General features: G+C 43.2%; 1 protein-coding gene across 1 annotated transcript in view; it reads right to left on the reverse strand.

Moving 5' to 3' along the window:
- NEB (nebulin) overlaps positions 1-18,435 on the reverse strand; it is a 221,607-nt gene that overhangs the window by 71,959 nt on the left and 131,213 nt on the right. The window contains exons 76-94 of the mRNA XM_062186689.1: positions 17,775-17,978; positions 17,329-17,433; positions 11,833-11,937; positions 11,418-11,729; positions 10,469-10,573; positions 9,812-9,910; positions 9,540-9,641; positions 9,293-9,400; positions 8,471-8,782; positions 7,079-7,183; positions 6,881-6,985; positions 6,437-6,541; positions 5,594-5,701; positions 5,373-5,486; positions 4,766-4,963; positions 4,287-4,391; positions 3,167-3,271; positions 2,952-3,056; positions 2,556-2,663 (exon numbers count right to left, since the gene is read on the reverse strand). Of these exons, the coding sequence (XP_062042673.1) occupies positions 2,556-2,663; positions 2,952-3,056; positions 3,167-3,271; positions 4,287-4,391; positions 4,766-4,963; positions 5,373-5,486; positions 5,594-5,701; positions 6,437-6,541; positions 6,881-6,985; positions 7,079-7,183; positions 8,471-8,782; positions 9,293-9,400; positions 9,540-9,641; positions 9,812-9,910; positions 10,469-10,573; positions 11,418-11,729; positions 11,833-11,937; positions 17,329-17,433; positions 17,775-17,978 (2,610 nt within the window). The remainder of the gene's footprint in view (positions 1-2,555; positions 2,664-2,951; positions 3,057-3,166; positions 3,272-4,286; positions 4,392-4,765; positions 4,964-5,372; positions 5,487-5,593; positions 5,702-6,436; positions 6,542-6,880; positions 6,986-7,078; positions 7,184-8,470; positions 8,783-9,292; positions 9,401-9,539; positions 9,642-9,811; positions 9,911-10,468; positions 10,574-11,417; positions 11,730-11,832; positions 11,938-17,328; positions 17,434-17,774; positions 17,979-18,435) is intronic.

The following is an 18,435-nucleotide window of genomic DNA, read 5'->3' on the forward strand; positions in this document are numbered from 1 at the left end:
ATCACTTATAATACCTAATATGAGTACAGTGTAGATGCTAACTAAATAGTTGTTATACTGTACAACAGTGACACTTTCAGTTATTGTGTTAAAATGCCTATACCAACACCAGTACTGTGACAGCTACCACAATCAACTCAATTTCAAGACTTTGCAATTTTAAAATAATCCACTTTGTGACAATAGCTACTATCATAAGGGAAGAAAATAAAATGTACTCAGGAATCTCTTTGCTTTTGATAACTTGAAAAGCCTGCTGTTTCAGAAATGTCTTTCTTGAATTACAGTTTCTATGAGGCTTTAAAAATATTATGACCAACTTTCTGGAGGAATTTTTTTGTTTTTTGTTTTTAAAAGATTGATTTATTTGAAAGGCAGAGTTACAGAGAGAGAGAGGGAGAGAGAGAGAGAGAGAGACAGACAGACAGACAAACACTCTCCCCAAATGGCCACAATGGCCAGGCTGAAGCCAGGAGCCTCATCCAAGTATCCCATGTGGGTAGCAGGGGCCCAAGCACTTGGGGCATCTTCTGCTGCTTTTAAAACAGGAGCATTAGCAGGGAGCTGGATTGGAAGTGGAGCAGCTGGGACTTGAACAAGCTCCCATATGGGGTGTCAGTATCGTAGGCAATGACTCAATCCACTATGCCACAATGCTGACTCCCCGGGGGCAGGGGGAGGAATTTTTAGTTCTTCAGCTATGTTGCCTTTTAACTAATGGCCTGTGATCATATGAGCCAGGGGATAAGGCAGAGATGGAAAGTCTCTAAACCCAGCACATGAAGGAACAATAACAATCCCCTCGCAGTCAGAGACCCATACTCAGTGAAAAAATGGGAGCTAGGAGAGTTTGGATCAGTATTCCAGCCAAGCTCTTCAATGCATGGAGACCAACCAAAATTTCCACCAGAATCTTCTAGAAAGAAAATTCCAGCTTCTTACATCTAACATATTCTTCAACTACAAAGACAACATTCAGAAAAACTCATTTGTTTTAAGAAAGTATAAGTTTGGAATTCTTGGTCTATGCTTGACCTTGTTCCAAAAACAGCTTGCTGAGAATCTGCCTCTACAACTTTTTTTATGACCAAGGGATAGAGCCTCTGCCGGCCTTTGTAACTCCCATCCACTAAACTCCTCTTTCCAAATGAAAAGTTGGCTCTTCTGGACTACTGCGTTTGCAGTCCTCCAAACAGAATTGTGTCTAGGTAAAGTCATATACCTTAATTTTTCCTTTAAGTCAAAATTAAACTAATTACATTATCTAATGAAGTCTTTTTCTAAACTGGGCACCTCTACATCCATTAGAGATGTGTGAAATTGGTTTACTGGGACACTGGCACTTCAATGAGTAGAACAGATCAGGATTATCAGAGTGCATTGTCCAGCGTAGCAGCAAGCATTCTTTAGTAGGACAGAAGAAACCCACATAATCTCAGGGGTTGTGTGTGTGGACTTGGGATGTAAAATGAACTTCTCACCGTGGGACATGATCAAAACACATTTGAGAAATAATACGTACAGTGTTATATAAACTGTTCACAATTACGAACAAGGATATATCTAATGTTTCTGAAGAGAACTGGGCTCATCAGAGCTGTAACGAAGATAACAGGAAATTTTACAGTAAAAGGTTTACTTGAGAGCTTCGGGGTTAGAGATCACAAGACTTCATCCTGTATTTAAACAACTCATGTGATTTGGGATTTTTAAAAGTAATCATGGCTATACCAGTGAAAACACCGCCTTGTTTAGGTAGGATTTTAGGAGTAGGCGTTTAGCCTCGAGGTTAAGATGCCTGCATCCCAGATCAGAGAGCCTGGGTTTGATTTCTGGCTCTGGCTCCTGACTCCAACTTCCCACCAGTGCAGCCCCTGGAGGCAGCGGGTGATGACTCATGTCACTGGGTTCCTGCCACCCATGTGGGAGACCCAGATAGCATTTGCGCTTCCTGACTCTGGCCTCAGCCTAGGCTGCTGTGGCAGGCATTCAGGGTGTGATCTAACAGGTAAGCTTGCACTCATTCTCATTCTCTTTCTCTCTCTCCTCTCAAAGCCCCCCCCCCCTCCAAATTTAATAAAAGGCAGATTTTCAAATGATTTTGAAAGTTTCATATAATCTGCTGCAAAAATAATTTAATCATTTTTGCAGTTTGAGTCATAATTAGTTATCATATCCGTTGGTTTATTTTTGCCCCAAACCCACATAATTCTGCAGACCAAGAGTCTATTTTGTGTGGAATGTTAGGACTCCTGCCTCTCCTGACTTCTGATGAACACAGACACTCCCGATCCATGGCATCTGCACACAGGCAGCCTCAGAGGTCACAGCTGCATTGCTCACAAGCCCTTCCGATTCTCTCTGGCCTACTGGGCCCTGAGAGGAGGCACTGAGCACGCAGACTCCATGACCACCAAGCATCTGGAATGATTGCATGGCACCCCGAGGTAGTGCTAGGGGTGCCTCTGGCAACAGAGGAACCAGCCTGGAAAGTTCTGGGAGTGGGGAGCAGGCGAGGCAGAGAGGGGAGCCTGTTGTGTTTGTATGTGACTTACATGGCTGGCCAGGTGCTTCTGGTTCTTGGCATGCGTCAGGGACAAGGTGCTGGTTGGCAGGATGTAGCTGGTGGCTTTCACTTTATTCCAGGCCTCCTTGTACAGGTTCTGGAGGGTCAGGAGGTTTTGTGTGAGTAGGGGAGAATGCATTCTGGTTAGCTCCAAGTGCCAAGTTCTTCCTCCCAATCTGTCTTTCCCAGACACTCCCTACCACCCCCAAGTCTTCTCTTGAGCTTGGGACTTAATTAACTGTACACACAATGAGTTCACGCAAGAAAGAAAGAACTTGAAGGTCTGGGGAAAAAAACGGAAAGCCCTACAGGAACAGGGCGCCTTTTATGGTCTCTAAAGGGGAAAAGGTGGCTCAAACACAAGAGGGAAAAAAACTCCACTCACGCTGCTATACAGATCTTTCAGGTTCCTGGTTCTGTCGTAGTCCACTGTTTCAAGAACTGTTGTATATTTGTCCTTGATCTGATGATAATTTTCTTTATATTTCACCTACCGACCAAAAAAAAAAAAAAAAAAGAATAAGTTCTTCACTTCTGCTGTTTGAAACCATGTGAAGATAAAAAAGCTTGTCCCCAAAAAAGCAGCACAGGAAGACGCACCTCACTGGCATTAATGCCGCTTTGGAGAGCAGTCACGTAAAGCGGCGTATCTGTGACCAGATTGTAGTTCTGCAGATTCTCTTTGCCTGCTGCTGTGTATTGTAGCTGTGCAGAGAAACAAGAGTCACTGACAATGGCAAAATTCAGGTCTGTTACCACCTCTGTGCCAACTGAGAAGGGTCTGTATTTCTGGGTTTCTGCTCCAGTCCTAACCAAGAGGTTCTCATTCTGTAGTTCTGACACTTTGTATGGTTGCCAAAACGAACAGTTTGTCTTGACTAAGAGGCTGTGGTGGTGGTGGTGGGGGGGGAGGGAGGTGGCATAGTGGGTTAGGCTGCCCTCTGCAGTGTCAGCATTCCATATGGGTGCCAGTTAAGTCCCAGCTGTTCCCACTTCCAATCCAGCTCCCTGCTAATGCACCCAGGGAAACAGTGGAGGATGCTCCAAGTGCTTGGGCCCCTGCACCCACGTGGGAGACTGGGAGGAAGCTCCTGGCTCCTGGCTTTGGCCTGCCCCAGTATCAGCCATTGCAGCCATTTGGGGAATGAACCAGCAGATGGAAGACCTCTGTCTCTCCCTCCCTCTCTCTCTGTAGCTCTGCCTTTCAATTAAACCAAATAAATCTTAAAAGCAAAAACCAAGAGAAGGATGTGGATCTTTGCCAGGTGCCCTTCTTCCCTGTGCTGCCTTCCCATATCCACCCATCACCCACCCCTGACAACAGCTCCTGAATGTGTCCCATTAGGTCTGCCCTATCAGAGTGGAACCATCTCGTGGGCCATTTTCGAGAGGTCTGTTTTGTGCTTCAAAACACATCTATTTGTGTTCAAATATTATTCCCTGTGAGTTAACCTGATGAGCTAAGGTAACGATGCTGAGAATAGTTTGCTATGAAATACTTGTGGGATGGCTTTCTGTAACAAAAGCGCATGGCCTTATACCACAGGGGACTCCCACTGAGAAGGCCCAGCATCAGAGCAGGCCACCAGGAGAGGTCTGCCTGGGGATAGCAGACTTTTTTTTTTCCTGAGCATCAGACAGCCTGGCAATCAGCACACTGACACCATCATGGGTTCCAATAGCCCAGGAGGAACCAGTCCTTCTGGCCAGATCAGCTCACCTGACTCTGGAGGTCATACGATTTCTTGGCATGGAGGATCTGGGGTGTGTCCCATACGTAGCAACCAATGCCTTTCAACCAATTCAAGTCATCTTTATATACATTCTGCAAGAAAGAAAGAGCAATGAAACGTGACAGGCATTCTGAATTTATAGTCGGCATTTCACTAATTTCCTCTTATCTCTTGGTGGTACTTAGTGCTCAGAGGACATGGGGCGGGCCTCTCACCAGCTAGAAGGTCTTGCACTCCCTGGCCTAAGGAAGATGAGAAGGACAATCTCTGAATCTTTGTCTAGTCCTAAACAGATGAAATGTTTTGCAACTGTGTCAGAGGGGACTCATTCCACGAGGTGGTTATTCATGCCATGTGGTGTTAAAAGCAGCAGAGTTTGGGAACACAGAGCCAACTGGAGCCTGGGGGACCCAGACAGGGCTGGGTAAGCCTATAACTAGATCGAGCTGCAGTCAGGACATCATACATCACTTAAGATCTCCTGGGCGTTTCGGGCAAGTAGCACTTTGGGTTCATCGGGAAGAGAAGTCCACTGGTGAAAGTAGTGTCGATACTCCAGGTCACTGAGGATGTACTGGCACTTTTTAGCCAACACGTGATTCATCATATCGTTGGGGATGTGAACATTTGCTTTGGTGTTTTCATAATCTCTTCTGTAGTTCAACTAAAAAATAACATTTTTTAAAAATTTGAATATTAGAAAGGAATGAAAACAAATTATTCAGATCAAACTCGTTTTGAGCCTTCTTTCCAATATAGGTCAGTATTTCTAGAATAGACTAAGGTTAAAAAATGATACTTTAGTACATTTTTATTCTGCTGAAATTTCCCATCCTTTTCTCCAAAGAGAGCCCTTAGTGTGTTAATAGAGGACAGAGAGAGTGGGAGAAAGCACACATCCTTCAAGGGCCCCCAGAGTGGCAGACAGGAGTGTGGAAAACCTCAAGGATGAGTCTTTCCATACCAATCCATCTCTCAGCTAGTTCTGAACCAAAGAGCAGGTTATAAATAGGCAGACACACTTGTACAACTGAAGGTGCACGAATCCTGTGTTAAAGCAAACAGTGACTTACCACGCTCCTCATTTTTTGGAAATCCAGGCAATGAACCACGCCAGGGAACTCACTGATCACTTTTCCAGCCAGGTAGTGACCTTTCTGCTTCTCATATGTCTCTTTGTATTTAAGCTGTGGAGTGGGTCCAACATTGAGAATTAATGGGGTTTTCTAACAGTCCCTTGTCCCCCAAACCTGGGAGGACTCCCAAACCTGGGAGAAGAAAAGATCATACTAACCTCACTGTTCACAAAATCAGCATGCTTAGCTCCAACGATGGGAATATAGCGCTCATCCAGGGTGTAGCCATAGGCCTTGGTTCCCTCCCATGCCCCTTTATACAGTATCTAGAACCAAGAAACACATGTCAACAAAAGTTTGTACTCAACTTCTTTCAGATATCACTCAAGTGAGAAAAATCAAAGTAAAACATTTATGTTCAAGGCAAGGTTGAAATCTTTATAGCCCTTAGTGTGATGACCTAAAACAGGGGAGTGCCTTGGCTGAACAGAGTTAACTATATTTACAGTTCTATTGAAAACACAATAAATTTGGACATAGGGAGAGAACCATCTGTGATTGCTCCCTATTGGCCATACACATAAATATCTTCTTCACCTTCATCTTCTCCTCCTCATTCTCCTCCTCTTTCCCTTTCTCCCTTTGAATTGGCTGAACTAAATTTTGGAGGACAAGTCTTCTACTTGTTAGCTGGAGATACTTGAATGTGGTTGCTAAAGAGAAAGCATCTTTCATCCATTTGCTCTGTGCTCTGTGCACCCAGGGCCTTTCTAGCACTTGTTACATTATCATCTAGCTCTTTACTTACATGCCTGTCCCTCTGCTTGTGTGGGCTCTTGGAGCCCTGGTCTCATTGAACTTTGTCCCTCAGTGCCTCTTACAGTGCCTGGGATATCAAGAGAGCTCAACTGAATAAACACTATGTACCTTGAATAATATGCTACTTCTAATAAACTAAGTGCAATAAAAATTATTGTTGCTGTTCACAAAATTAGTCAAGAATATGAACACTGACAAAGGCTTAAATTAGGAATTGAGTTATTACATAAAATAGGACTTACAGTGCTGTAGAGTTTTCCCATGTCTTTGGAGTGGGTGATATGTGGCATATCTGGAGAAAATGTATACTTGCCCTTGGCTTTATTAAATGTTTCTTTGTATTTTACCTAAGGAGTCAGAACAAAACAAAACCTTTTGATTACATTTTCTTAGGATCTACCTATAGATCTATCTAACACAATGATTAGTCTACATTTAAAGATCTAGCCAACTTGTTGGATTTTAGTCAATTTATCTAATAGAATAATTTGGAGACACACACACACACACACAAAAAAAAACATATACTTAAAAGTAGGTACAGTATATCACCTGCTAGTGACTCTTAAGAACTTTCCCCTCAAAGATTACTTTATAATATCCCAACTCTGCCTCCCCATTTCTAACATGCAATTATCTATTCGATGACAGACATGAACTCCCCAGCATATACAACACAAACTTACATCACTCTGGTTAACGGCATTAATCTTGGCCAGAACAATCGCAGGAGGATCCACCACACTTGTAAAGTTAGGGTAGTTGTCAAGAGCATCTTTCTTATATTTTATCTGCAAATAAACAGAGATGATTGTGCTGGATCTATCCCCACAGTGTACCTATTCCTGCAGGGGCAGGTTAGAAGAGGAATCAGCTTTGCCTACCTGATTCACCATTTCCTGATTCTTAGTAACCCGTACATGGTCCACAGAATCCAGGGGGATCCACCCAATGCCTCGGAGCCACTCCAGGTCAGCTTTGTAGACATTCTGGAGCAGGAAGAGAAACACGATGGAGAAGTAAATGACACAGGGTTCCAGACAGCAGATTCCAAACATTTTTTTCAGAAGTTTTTAAAGGATTTTGGTGTGGCTCCTGTCTCAATCACTCAATCGTGATTTCAACAGTCTTCAGCCTGTGATTTGGCAGAAGTCACTGTACTTGGTGCTTTGAGGAACTAGTCAAAAGCAGAATAGGAGTAGAGAGAAGTCATTCACGGAGTGGAAAGTGGTTAAGTGCTGTGAGGGCAAGACCACTCAAGTGCTGTGGGAGTCAAGGCCCTAAGAAAAGCTTTGCCAAGGAGGCTGCAGTTTTAGATGGACTTCGTACATTTAGTTATGTACAACGAGGTGGAGGCATCTGGATTAGGAAAAAAAAATTGCGCAAGCAATTGCTTGTGCATCTGTAAGGAAGCCGGAGGCAATTCCTCTGGTCTGGCCAAGTCTATCTCTGCCCACTTCTTCCTAGCTCCTGCAGAGGGGCTGCTAATCTGATTAGTTCCACACCAATCACTCTGCTGCAGCAGCTGGTGAGGTGGGATGTTCAAGCCCAGCATCTACGCTGCAGCTGCCTTTGACTTCCTGTTTCCATTTTGCTAATGAGGAGAAGCCAGGTAAGGTTACCAGCTCTGAGCACCTGAATAACTAAATCAAATGCATCGTGTTTCTGTTCTGCTCCTACAGATGGCTGGAAGCAGGCAGGGATCTTGACTCAGACTTCTGTGGGAGGTGGCCTATGTCATGCTCTGTCCTAGCTTTACCCAGGTTTTGCATGAGGGAGGCTGGGCCCTTGTTGCAGCTTAATCAGTATTTTCCTGTTTTTTCTTTGACTCCTTGCAAGCAATGCCTTCCTAACTGCCTTGAGCAATGAGATGTTTGGCAAAGCATGCATGAGGCATTCCTAAGTCCTTGACTTCTGTCATCTAATAATAAAAACCACAGCTCAATTTTGGTTCCCACTCAAGCCAACTTAAAAGCAGATGTTATTTTCCCATCTGAGGGAGACTGAGGAGATGCTGATAGCAGGAATAGCGTATTTTTTCTAATTAAAAAAACTGACTTTGAAAGTTATTCAGCATTGCAGTCAGTAGGCAAAGCCATCTGTCAACAACGCCCTTGATCTTTCTGTACTTCATATCCAGTCTCAGTTCCCCTTTGGGAGCAAACTAAGTATGTATGGCCCAAAGTTTCAAAGGCTGGTGCTTCGGGAATGCGGCTTACCAGCCTCAGAATGCACCAGCGACTGCTGCATAACGAAGAAAAAAAAAAACCACTTACGTCACTCTGTAGGTCATAGGCCTTCCTTGCCTGAATCACATCATTTTGGTCGGGATGACACGTCCACTGGTGCAGGTAATTACGGTAATCAATATCGCTGACAAGGTTCTGCCCCTCCTTGGCAGCCACAACTGACACCATATCAGCAGGTATGTTGATTTTGGCCTTGGTTTTGTGATAATCCTCTTTGTAAAGCCTGTCGTTCTGAATCTGGCCCGCATGCTCAAACCACACCAGCTTGGGATCATCTCTCATCGTGGGAACACCAACATAGTGACCCCTCTGCTTCACATGTTCAGCTTTGTATTTCAGCTGGTGGAAAGAAGAAAATAGATTCCATCAGCTTTGACAAGCACACAAGGCAAGAGAGGCCCAACCACCTGCTAAAGAACACCAGGAAACTCAACACCTGCTCCCCCAAACTTTCTGTGTGTTCCCCACCCTGGAACCAATAACAAAAAGCATTGAAATAAATAAATATGTGGAGAAACCACCTTGAAATAGAAAAAAAATATATATAGTGTATTTTTCATTCTGGCAATAGTTTTATTTGAAGGCCTACAGATTTTAGGGGAGGGCAGAGAATTTAAGAGATAATAAAAAACTCAAACAACAGCTGTTAAAGAAGCCAAGAAATACGAAGGAAACCCACAGTCCACAGGAAAAGGACTGAAAGAACAGGTATTCCCACCACCACCAAGCCCAGCTCAGTCTGCCAAACTGCAAAGGAACACCCTGTGATGCTATCCATGCCTTAGGATCACTGGAAGGTTTCACGCACAAGGCCTTTGTGAAGTTACACTCATAACCAGGATAGATTACCTCACTCTGAACGTCGCTGGAGTGATGGGCATGAACAAATGGCACAGCGTCTGGAGGCAAGATGTAACCTGTGGCTTTCTGTTTCTCCCAGCTTTCCTTGTAGAGGTACTAAAAGACAGAGAGCCACAGCAAGGGGTTAAAATGAGGAGTCAGAAGGGAGGGATAGGTGGAGCACCTACATCTCCTTCAGGTCTCTGTGGCTCTCCATCATCACCCAAAGCGCCAGCATCCAGGTAAAAATCCATACCTGGTCCAGTATCCGCGCAGCCTCCTGGACAGTGTGCAGCAGTGGGGTTTCTGTGAGGGTGTACTTGGATTTGATGCTATTCCAGTCTTTCCGGTATTTAATCTAAAAGTAAGAGGCAAGGGGGCAAGAGGATGGCTATTAAGAAAACATCATATGGTCCAGGCAATGGCTAGCATTAGCAATTTCAGTGATTAAAATCTCTCAGACTGCGACTGTGTGCTGAGTCTACGTCGTTGGAAAAGCTCTGGAAATGACAAGAACCATATACTCACATCATCAAGGATCTCACCACTTTGTTTCGCTGTCACATAATCAACTCTGTCATCCACCGGGGTAAAGTTGAGCGTTTCTATTTTTGTGCGATACTTTTTCTATGGGAAAGAAAGTATCTTTTAGGTAACTGTCATTCTTGATCCTGATGAGCAAGAAAACTACACTAAACTTAAGGGTCCCTCTGTACTACAAGCACAGAGTGACATATCGAATGGCATTCTCTTGGTAATTTTGCTTTCTTCTTAGCATTGTATTTTTTAAACATGTGTGTTGGTTTCTTGTACCTCCCACAGATTTTAAAGTAGCACATTTTCTTAGCTCCCAAAGCTGCATAATTTATTCTTGTGTGTATTACAACACAGTATGTTTTTTTCAACTGGACAACTTTCTCCCAAGTGTATGACTTTTGCAGATAGAAGATTTTCTCCATTTGTGTGACTCCCCGTACCATTTGGTGTGCTGGATATTATAGGATGGATGTGCTCTCTTAATGTGATGGGGAAAATACAGGATTATTTTGGAAAAATGTCTGGCTTAAATTACAGCAACTAAAATGATTAAAATTGCTGACATGATAGGACTCCATTTTGGTTTATGTGTTTTTGTTCCATTTCTTGGGAAAGTTCCCTGAATGGCAGGTCAAAACCTTGGCATACCTCACTGAAGATATCCGCAGCATGTTTGGCATGATTGACAGACACAGAATCATTGGGCATCCACCCAATTCCACGTAACCATTCCAAGTCAGCCTTGTAGACAGCCTGTGAAAACAAGGCCAGAATGAATCCAGCAACCTTGTTCACCTCATCCTATTTAGCTCATCCACTGGTCTAATGAGGAAAGAAAAATAATGCAAACCCTATGTGAGAGAAGGGTGACATATTCTAGCAGCCTGGAAGATAACTTAAGAAAATTAATTAGGAGGCCACATCATTTAATAAACCGAAGGAAATGAGGGATCTTCGAAAAGTTCCTGGAAAATATATGTCATTAAAAAACCCACAAAAACCACGTGGATTTCAAAAGCTTTTCTACACCAAAGTAAACATTTCATTCTACTTTTTCACTAACTTTGTGAAGTACCTGCATATTTTTTTCTGTTGAAAGAGGGTCAGCCTGAATTCAGTTCAGTTATTATCAGCAAAGGATAAGGCATATTCAGCATTGCACCCTCTGAATCTTCAAGAGAAATAGAAAAATCCTAGATTCATCTACAAAATTTTTCTGATTTAGAAATTGTGGCAACTTACTTAAAAATTTATAAACTCTGTGTCAACAACAACAAAAAATGTCTATGCCTACATCTCCTCCATGGGCTGCCAACATTTTGCTAGACAGAATCCTCAGTTGCCACCTACATTCTACAGCAATCGCATTTTCACAGTTGTCTCTGTCACCCAGATAGACTTCAGATCTGTATTCACACTACCAGTTATGTCTTGATACAAAGCCTAGCTCCTCCTGGCTTTTGTGATTTCGATGCCGTACTAGAAGGTATAACTAGTATCAAATTCCTGGCTGTAGAAGGACGTGACATGGTGACTCAAGGGTGTAATGTCATGAACTTTGTGGGACTCATGGCAAGTGACAGGGAAGTCTACTCACATCACTTTGCAGTTCGTAGGCTTTCTTGGCCTGGATCACGTCATTCTGGTCGGGCATGCAGGTCCACTGGTGCAGGTAATTGCGGTAATCAACGTCGCTGACCAGGGTCTGGCTTTGTTTAGAATGCAAGATGGAGAGCATGTCCGCAGGACTTTGGAACTTGGTCTTCCACTTGGCCCAGTGCATCTTGTACTCTCTCTCATTCTGAAGCTTGCCAGCTATGAGGGCCCACCGGATCTTGTTGTCATCCCTGGCTGTGGCGGTGCCCACGTAGTGTCCCTTCTGCTTCTCGTGGTCAAGCTTGTACTTATACTGGACATGAAGAAACAAAGCAGATGAATCACAGCACGTCCTCTTGATGCACCCCAGGCATTTGCTTAACAAGCTGAGAAGTTAAAAAAAAGGCCACACTCACGTCACTGGCAATCTCCCTGGAGGCCTTGGCAGCCTGGATAGGGATGGCGTCCAGGCGCACATCACAGCTCATCTTCATTTCATCCCAATCCTCACGGTAAATTTTCTGGACGAGAGAAAAAACAAACAAAGTATAATCCCAGATTCAACTTTACCAATAACTCTAAGATCTCAAGTAGAATCAACACCACAGGGCTACCGTTCTGAAATCCCAAAACTTAAGACCAGTTAGAGAAAAGAGAATAGGTTAAAACAATCACTCTGCCCTTTGTACAGGAATAGGAAGTGGTATCTGGAATCCAAAGACCTGGGCTTGCCAAGACTTCTTTCTTTTCCCTTTGAATCATAGCCCGAATGCCTTCCTGATTTCCAAGCTCATGCAGGACGTAAAAGGGTTTTTTTGCCTTTTCCCCCTTGTGTTGACATAATGGTAACGTAGGGATAAGCTCAGACATTAAGAAGTTCCTATTGCAGTTCTTCAATTTTGTGATCTTTAGAATTCTAAGCTTTTCACATTTGTGTGTTTTTTTTTTTCTAATATGGCTTGTTAGCACTTCTTAGATGACTGATGGTGTTCATTGTTTGGGAATATTAGATCTTCTGCTGAAGAAAAGTGGGATGTAACAACTGCCATTTCATTTTTAATGGAAGTTAACTGAAATGGTGATTGAATCCCAGACATTTTAAAATATGGTATATTTTAGTGATACCGTCTATATTGACAATATCAGAAAAAGTCTGAAATGATAATTTAAATGTATGATTCAGAAGTTACAGCATTCAACATAGGGGCTTCTACAGTATAGAAAGAGGTAAAATTCTACTTAATGACAGTTTCATTGCTTTTACATAGCTGAAAAATTAGTGCTTAGATAAATTTTGTCCTTGCAAGGATGGGTCAATTTTTGCATGAATTTTGAATGCGCTTCCCCCTCCCCAAAGATACGTTTTATTTACGGAGTATAAATTTCATAAGTGCAACTTCAGGAATACAGTGATTCTTCCAACCATACCCACCCTCCCACCCCCACCCCCAGCCCACCTCCTCCTGCCTCTCCCATTCTCAGTCCCATTCTCCATTAGAATTAATTTTCAATTAACTTTACACACAGAAGACCAATTCTATACTAAGTAAAGATTTCAACAATTTGCAAACACAAAAAACTGAAAACTAGTTCTACAGTTAACTCTCATAATACAACTCATTGAGGACAGAGGTCCTGCACAGTGACTCCTGTTGTTAATTTAACAATTAACAGTCTTATGTATGACATCAGTGATCACCTAAGGCTCTCAACATGAGCTGCCTAGGCTAGGGAAGCCTTTTGAATCCATCAGTACTTAGACAAGGCTACAAGCAAAGCGGAAGTCCTCTCCTCCCTTCAGAGAAAAGTACATCCTTCTTTGATGGCCACTTCTTTGCACTGGGGTCGAGTGAGCTTATTTTAACTGACTTATTTTCTAAATAAAAGAAAAAGTATTCCTCATATTTAAATATATTATACTAGAGGAAATTTAATGTTGACATATTATGTTACTTTTTAAAATGATTTATTTATTTATTAGAAAGTCAAAAGGGGCCGGGACTGTGGCACAGCAGGTAAAGCCTCCACCTGCAGTGCTGGCATCCCATATGGGTGGCAGCTTGAGTCCCTCCTGCTCCATTTTTTTTCCTAAAGATTTATTTATTCATTTGAAAGGCAGAGTTACAAAGAGAGAGAAAGGCAGAGAGAGCGAGCGAGCGAGATCTCCCATCTGATGGTTCACTGCCCAGATGGCTGCAACGGCAGGAGCTGCCCCGCTGCTCCACTTTTGATCCAGCTCTCTGCTATGCTCTGGGAAAGCAGTGGAAGAGGGCCCAAGTGCTTGGGGCTGCACCCATGAGAGAGACCTGGAAGAAGCTCCTGGCTGTGGCCTGGCCCAGCCCCAGTTGTTGGCAGTCATTTGGGGAGTGAACCAGTAGATGAAGACCTCTCTCTCTACCTCTATCTGTAACTCTACCTTTCAAATAAAAAAAAATTAAAAATAAAAAAAAGAAAGTCAAAGTTAGAGAGAGAGAGGGCGATCGAGATCCTCCAATATCTTATATCTGCTGGTTCACTCCCCAGATGCCTGCAATGGCTAGGGCTGGGCCAGGCTGAAGCCAGGAGTCAGGAGCTTCATCCAGATCTTCCATGTGGGTGCAGGGGCCCAAGTACTTGGGCCATCTTTTGCTGCTTTTCCCAAGCCATTAGCATGGAGCTGGATTGGAAGTGGAACGGCCACGACTCAAACCGGCACCCACACAGGAAGCCATCATTGCAGGTGGCGGTTTAGCCTGCTACACCACAGTGCCAGCCCCTTGCCTTTTCTTTTTACCTGATTTTATTATGTATGTTGTTAGACTGTTTTTTTCTCACATAACAAATCTTTGTTTATGTGGCCAAATATATTTTTCCTTTGTAAAAAAAAGAAAGAAAGTTCCAGGCTTGAAAACAAACTTCTTCACACATTGAGAATGCAGGCAGATTCCTTAAGTTTCTAAAAGTCTCCACTTTCCTATCTGATAAGGCAAAACATCAGTATCTGATTCATGAAGCTAGAGTGAAGATTAAATAAATCAATTTAATGTGAATTTGCTTTCCTGTCCATGAAAACACATAAAGATACTCTGTGAAAGTTATACTTTCCAAACGATGGAAGCAGGGGCCAGCGTTGTGGCACAAGCTAACCTATCGCCTGCGATGCTGGCATCCCACACAAGTGGGATGTGCTCCATTTCCAGTCCAGTTCCCTGCTGATTTGCCTGGGAAAGCAGGGGAAGATGGTCCAAGTGTTAGGCTCCTGCCACTCTCGTAAGAGACCCTGATAAAGTTCCAGGCTCCAGGCTTCAGCATGGCCCAGTCCCAGCCATTGTGGCCATTTGGGGAGTGAACAAGCAGATGGAAGATCTCTCTCTCTCCCTTTCTATCTCTGCCTTTTAAATAAATATGTTTAAAAAATGATGGAATGATGGAAGCAGTTTCAAATACTGTGTTTTCAAGATTATAATAATGGTGATACCATGTGTGTAAAGAAAACGTCTGCAAATTTTGGTTAGCATTCATTTGAGATGTTTGGTCTCTTCGAAAATGCAAGCTATTCTCATGAAAACCTAAACATTTGAAGGTAGCTACTCTTGGCATAGTCTGGAATAGTAGCCTTGCTCACCTCATGACATCAATAGTAGGATTCTTTTCAGCTGAGAAATTTATCAGACAAAGAGAGCGTATAAGGTTTTCCAGAATTCTCCTGCCAACAATGTGTGGATTAAATGGAAGAGAAGTCTATGCTGTAATGGAGAACTGACTGCCTTTCAATTCAGCTACTTAAGAATGCACTACACCATGACACTAATCCTAGTCCCTCCACCACCACCAAAAAAAAAAAAAAATCTATATGTTCTATAGTTGTATTTTCTTCCCAAACACTGAAGGAACTTATTTCCCAAGTGGCTCATTACAGTAGAAAAGTTTGGCCCACGATAAGACTTGTTTGCCCACAAAGATTCATTATTCTGCTGAGAGGATGCTAAGTTGGAGACTCGCACTGAGGCAGAACCATTCCTCAGAGGCCCTGCTTATTCCACACACAAGCAGTCTTGGTGATCCATGACGATGGTGCCTTCCTTGAGCTTTCTTAACATGTGTAGACAGCCACATCACTGAATTCTCTTTATTAACCAACTGATTTTTTTTGGTTGATTCACTTGCTTTGTCCAGGGTTAAAATTATTTCTTTTGCCAAACAAGGCCAGTTGTGTCTCTTTCTTTCCAATATTTATCTCTCCTTGTTAATCTTCTGCAGTCCCAGCATTACCAGCGAGAACTTTCCTCTATCAGCACCTCCCGCAAAGGTTTCCTGGGCACCCTTCTCTCAACCCTGGATCGAATGAGCAGCTTACTGACCAAGGATGAGTGGCCGTTTGAGATGTATGTTTCTGTCATGCCCAGAAAATTTTTATTTTTTTATTGTTTATTATTATTATTATTTTTGACAGGCAGAGTGGATAGTGAGAGAGAGAGAGAGAGAGAGAGAGAAAGGGCTTCCTTTTTGCCGTTGGTTCACCCTCCAGTGGCCACTGCAGCCGGCGCATCTCGCTGATCCGAAGCCAGGAGCCAGGTGCTTCTCCTGGTCTCCCATGTGGGTGCAGGGCCCAAGCACTTGGGCCATCCTCCACTGCCTTCCTGGGCCACAGCAGAGAGCTGGCCTGGAAGAGGGGCAACCGGGACAGGATCGGTGCCCCGACTGAGACTAGAACCTGGTGTGCCGGCGCCGCAAGGCGGAGGATTAGCCTGTTAAGCCATGGTGCCGGCCAATTATTTTTATTAATATTATACTTTACAATAAAATATAAGTATCAGTATGGGACCAGTGCTGTGGCACAGTGGGTAAAGCCACTGCCTGCAGTGCCAGCATCCCATATAGGTTCGGGTTCAAGTCCTGGCTGCACCACTTCCCATCCAGCTCCCTGCTAATGGCTTGGAAAAAACAGAAGATGGTCCAAGTGCTTGAGACCCTGCACCTACATGGGAGACCCAGAAGCAGCTCCTGGCTCCTGGCTTAGTCCTGGCTCAGCCCTGGCCATTGCAGTCATTTGGGGGAGTGAACCAGTGGATAGAAGATCTCCCTCCCTCTCTCTGTAACCCTGCCTTTCAAATAAATAAATAAATCTTTTTAAAAAGGATAAGAATGGGTATTGGGTAAGGTGACACACTTTCTAAATCTGACAAAATGAGCACATGATTTTCCCCTTCTGTCCTATTACATTATTAAGTTTTTGACTGTGGAACCCTTTGCGACTCTGTGTGAGCCCCAGCTGTGTGTGTCATGTTATTTGAATGTACTGCTGAATTCAATTTGTTAATACTTCCAATTTCCCATTATGAGCCTACTGCTTTCATTTATGGCACTATCTTTGACAGGTTTTGGTTACGGCGGTGACTTTCCATCTTTCATTAGTCTCCACAGAGACTTAGCTACTTCTTGAACTTTAAAAAGAATTTTCCCGTGAAATCATCAGGGAGACTTGCATTGGAGTGGAGAAATGAGAGTGTTCAATAACCTTCTTGACTTCCCGCTGTGTGCTTTCAATGTTCTTCTGTGGTCAAATTTGGTAACATAATTTCCTAGAAAATCTGTGAGTACAAGAAACCCCGAGTTCATCTGAATCTTCCACGAATACTCCTGTCTTCTTTTTGCATCTCTTCATTTCTCTTTCATCTTGTTTTTGCTTATGCCCCTTTCCCTGTCATCATTGCTGACTTTGGTTCACTGTAACTGGCCCAGTTCAAGGACACAAGCCAGGGACCTGCTGCTCTTCTCACTCCTGCTCACAGACTAATGACACACCCTCCCCACCCACACTCGGCCAATTTTCTCACGCTTGGCTATGAAAAGTTCCAGGATCATATGAGGCTGGAATTACAGCACCGATCAGATGATTTTTCCAACAAATCAGAGTCTACTGTGATACTTACATTGCTCACATTAAGAGCATTTGCTCTGGCGAGATTAATTTCGGGAGTATCTGGCATTATGTGGATTGAAGTTTTATCTTTGTCCCAAACTTCTCTGTACTTTGGCTGTGGGAAGAACAAATAACAAAATGACTTCACAATTTGTAATTCTGCAAGTCGAGGAGTACAACTTTTAATTTTTCTTTCAGCTCTCACCCAGAATCTTTTCACATGAAGGCAAAGATTTCTAAATTCTTTTCATATAAATTACTCACATTTGTATTAACACTTTTACTAATCCTTTGAGCTTTTGTTTAAACTTCATTAGCAAAAGCAAAACCATGCTGTCTTCAAGATTCATTAAAATTTTTATTATCAATATTATTATCCTAGAAATGGTTGACCAGGTTAATTATTATTTACTTACAGCACTACTTCAAATTTACTAGAGAGGAAAAGTGACTTACAATGCTAATGTTTTCAGCATTGGATTTAGCAAGGACAACTTCAGGTGTGTCGACGATGCTGGTGTACTTGAGATTCACCACAGGTGTCCGGTACACGTTGTCGCTCAGGATCTCCTGGGCGTTTTTGACTCTCAGCACTTCAGGGGAGCCTTCAGGCATCCAGCCAATGCCACGCAACCACTCCAAGTCAGCCTTATAGATGGCCTGGGATGACAGACAAAGCAAGGCAGAATATGGTTGGTGTGTGAGACGAGATGTACGTGAGGAACCAGGTTGTGTGTTCCATACATTATCTTCCTCAGATAATCATTAACAACAGAGCCCTGGCCACACACTCATGCTCGCCCTGGGCCCAGCAGTGTGCTGCTTGGCTTCTTTTTTGGTGGCAGTGGGTCTGTGTTGGGTGCTTACGTCCATCCTGAAAAGCACAGTGATACAGAAGCAGCTCTCCCTCTGGGAGTAGGTATGCTTCGAAGAACTTTTTAAAATAATATTTAGGCAATCATCATATCAGCTGATGTACTTTTAAAGCAGTAACAATGGGCTCCCAAGTAAGTTTGCTACACAACAGGCAGAAGGATATTTCCAAAATTCATAATTCAAATTTGATGTTACAACATTTCCCCTGTCCTATGGCTTCTCATTGTTCTTGAGACAAAGA

This window comes from Lepus europaeus, chromosome 1, assembly GCF_033115175.1.
Source record: "Lepus europaeus isolate LE1 chromosome 1, mLepTim1.pri, whole genome shotgun sequence".
In the NCBI taxonomy this organism is placed as follows: Eukaryota; Metazoa; Chordata; class Mammalia; order Lagomorpha; family Leporidae; genus Lepus; species Lepus europaeus.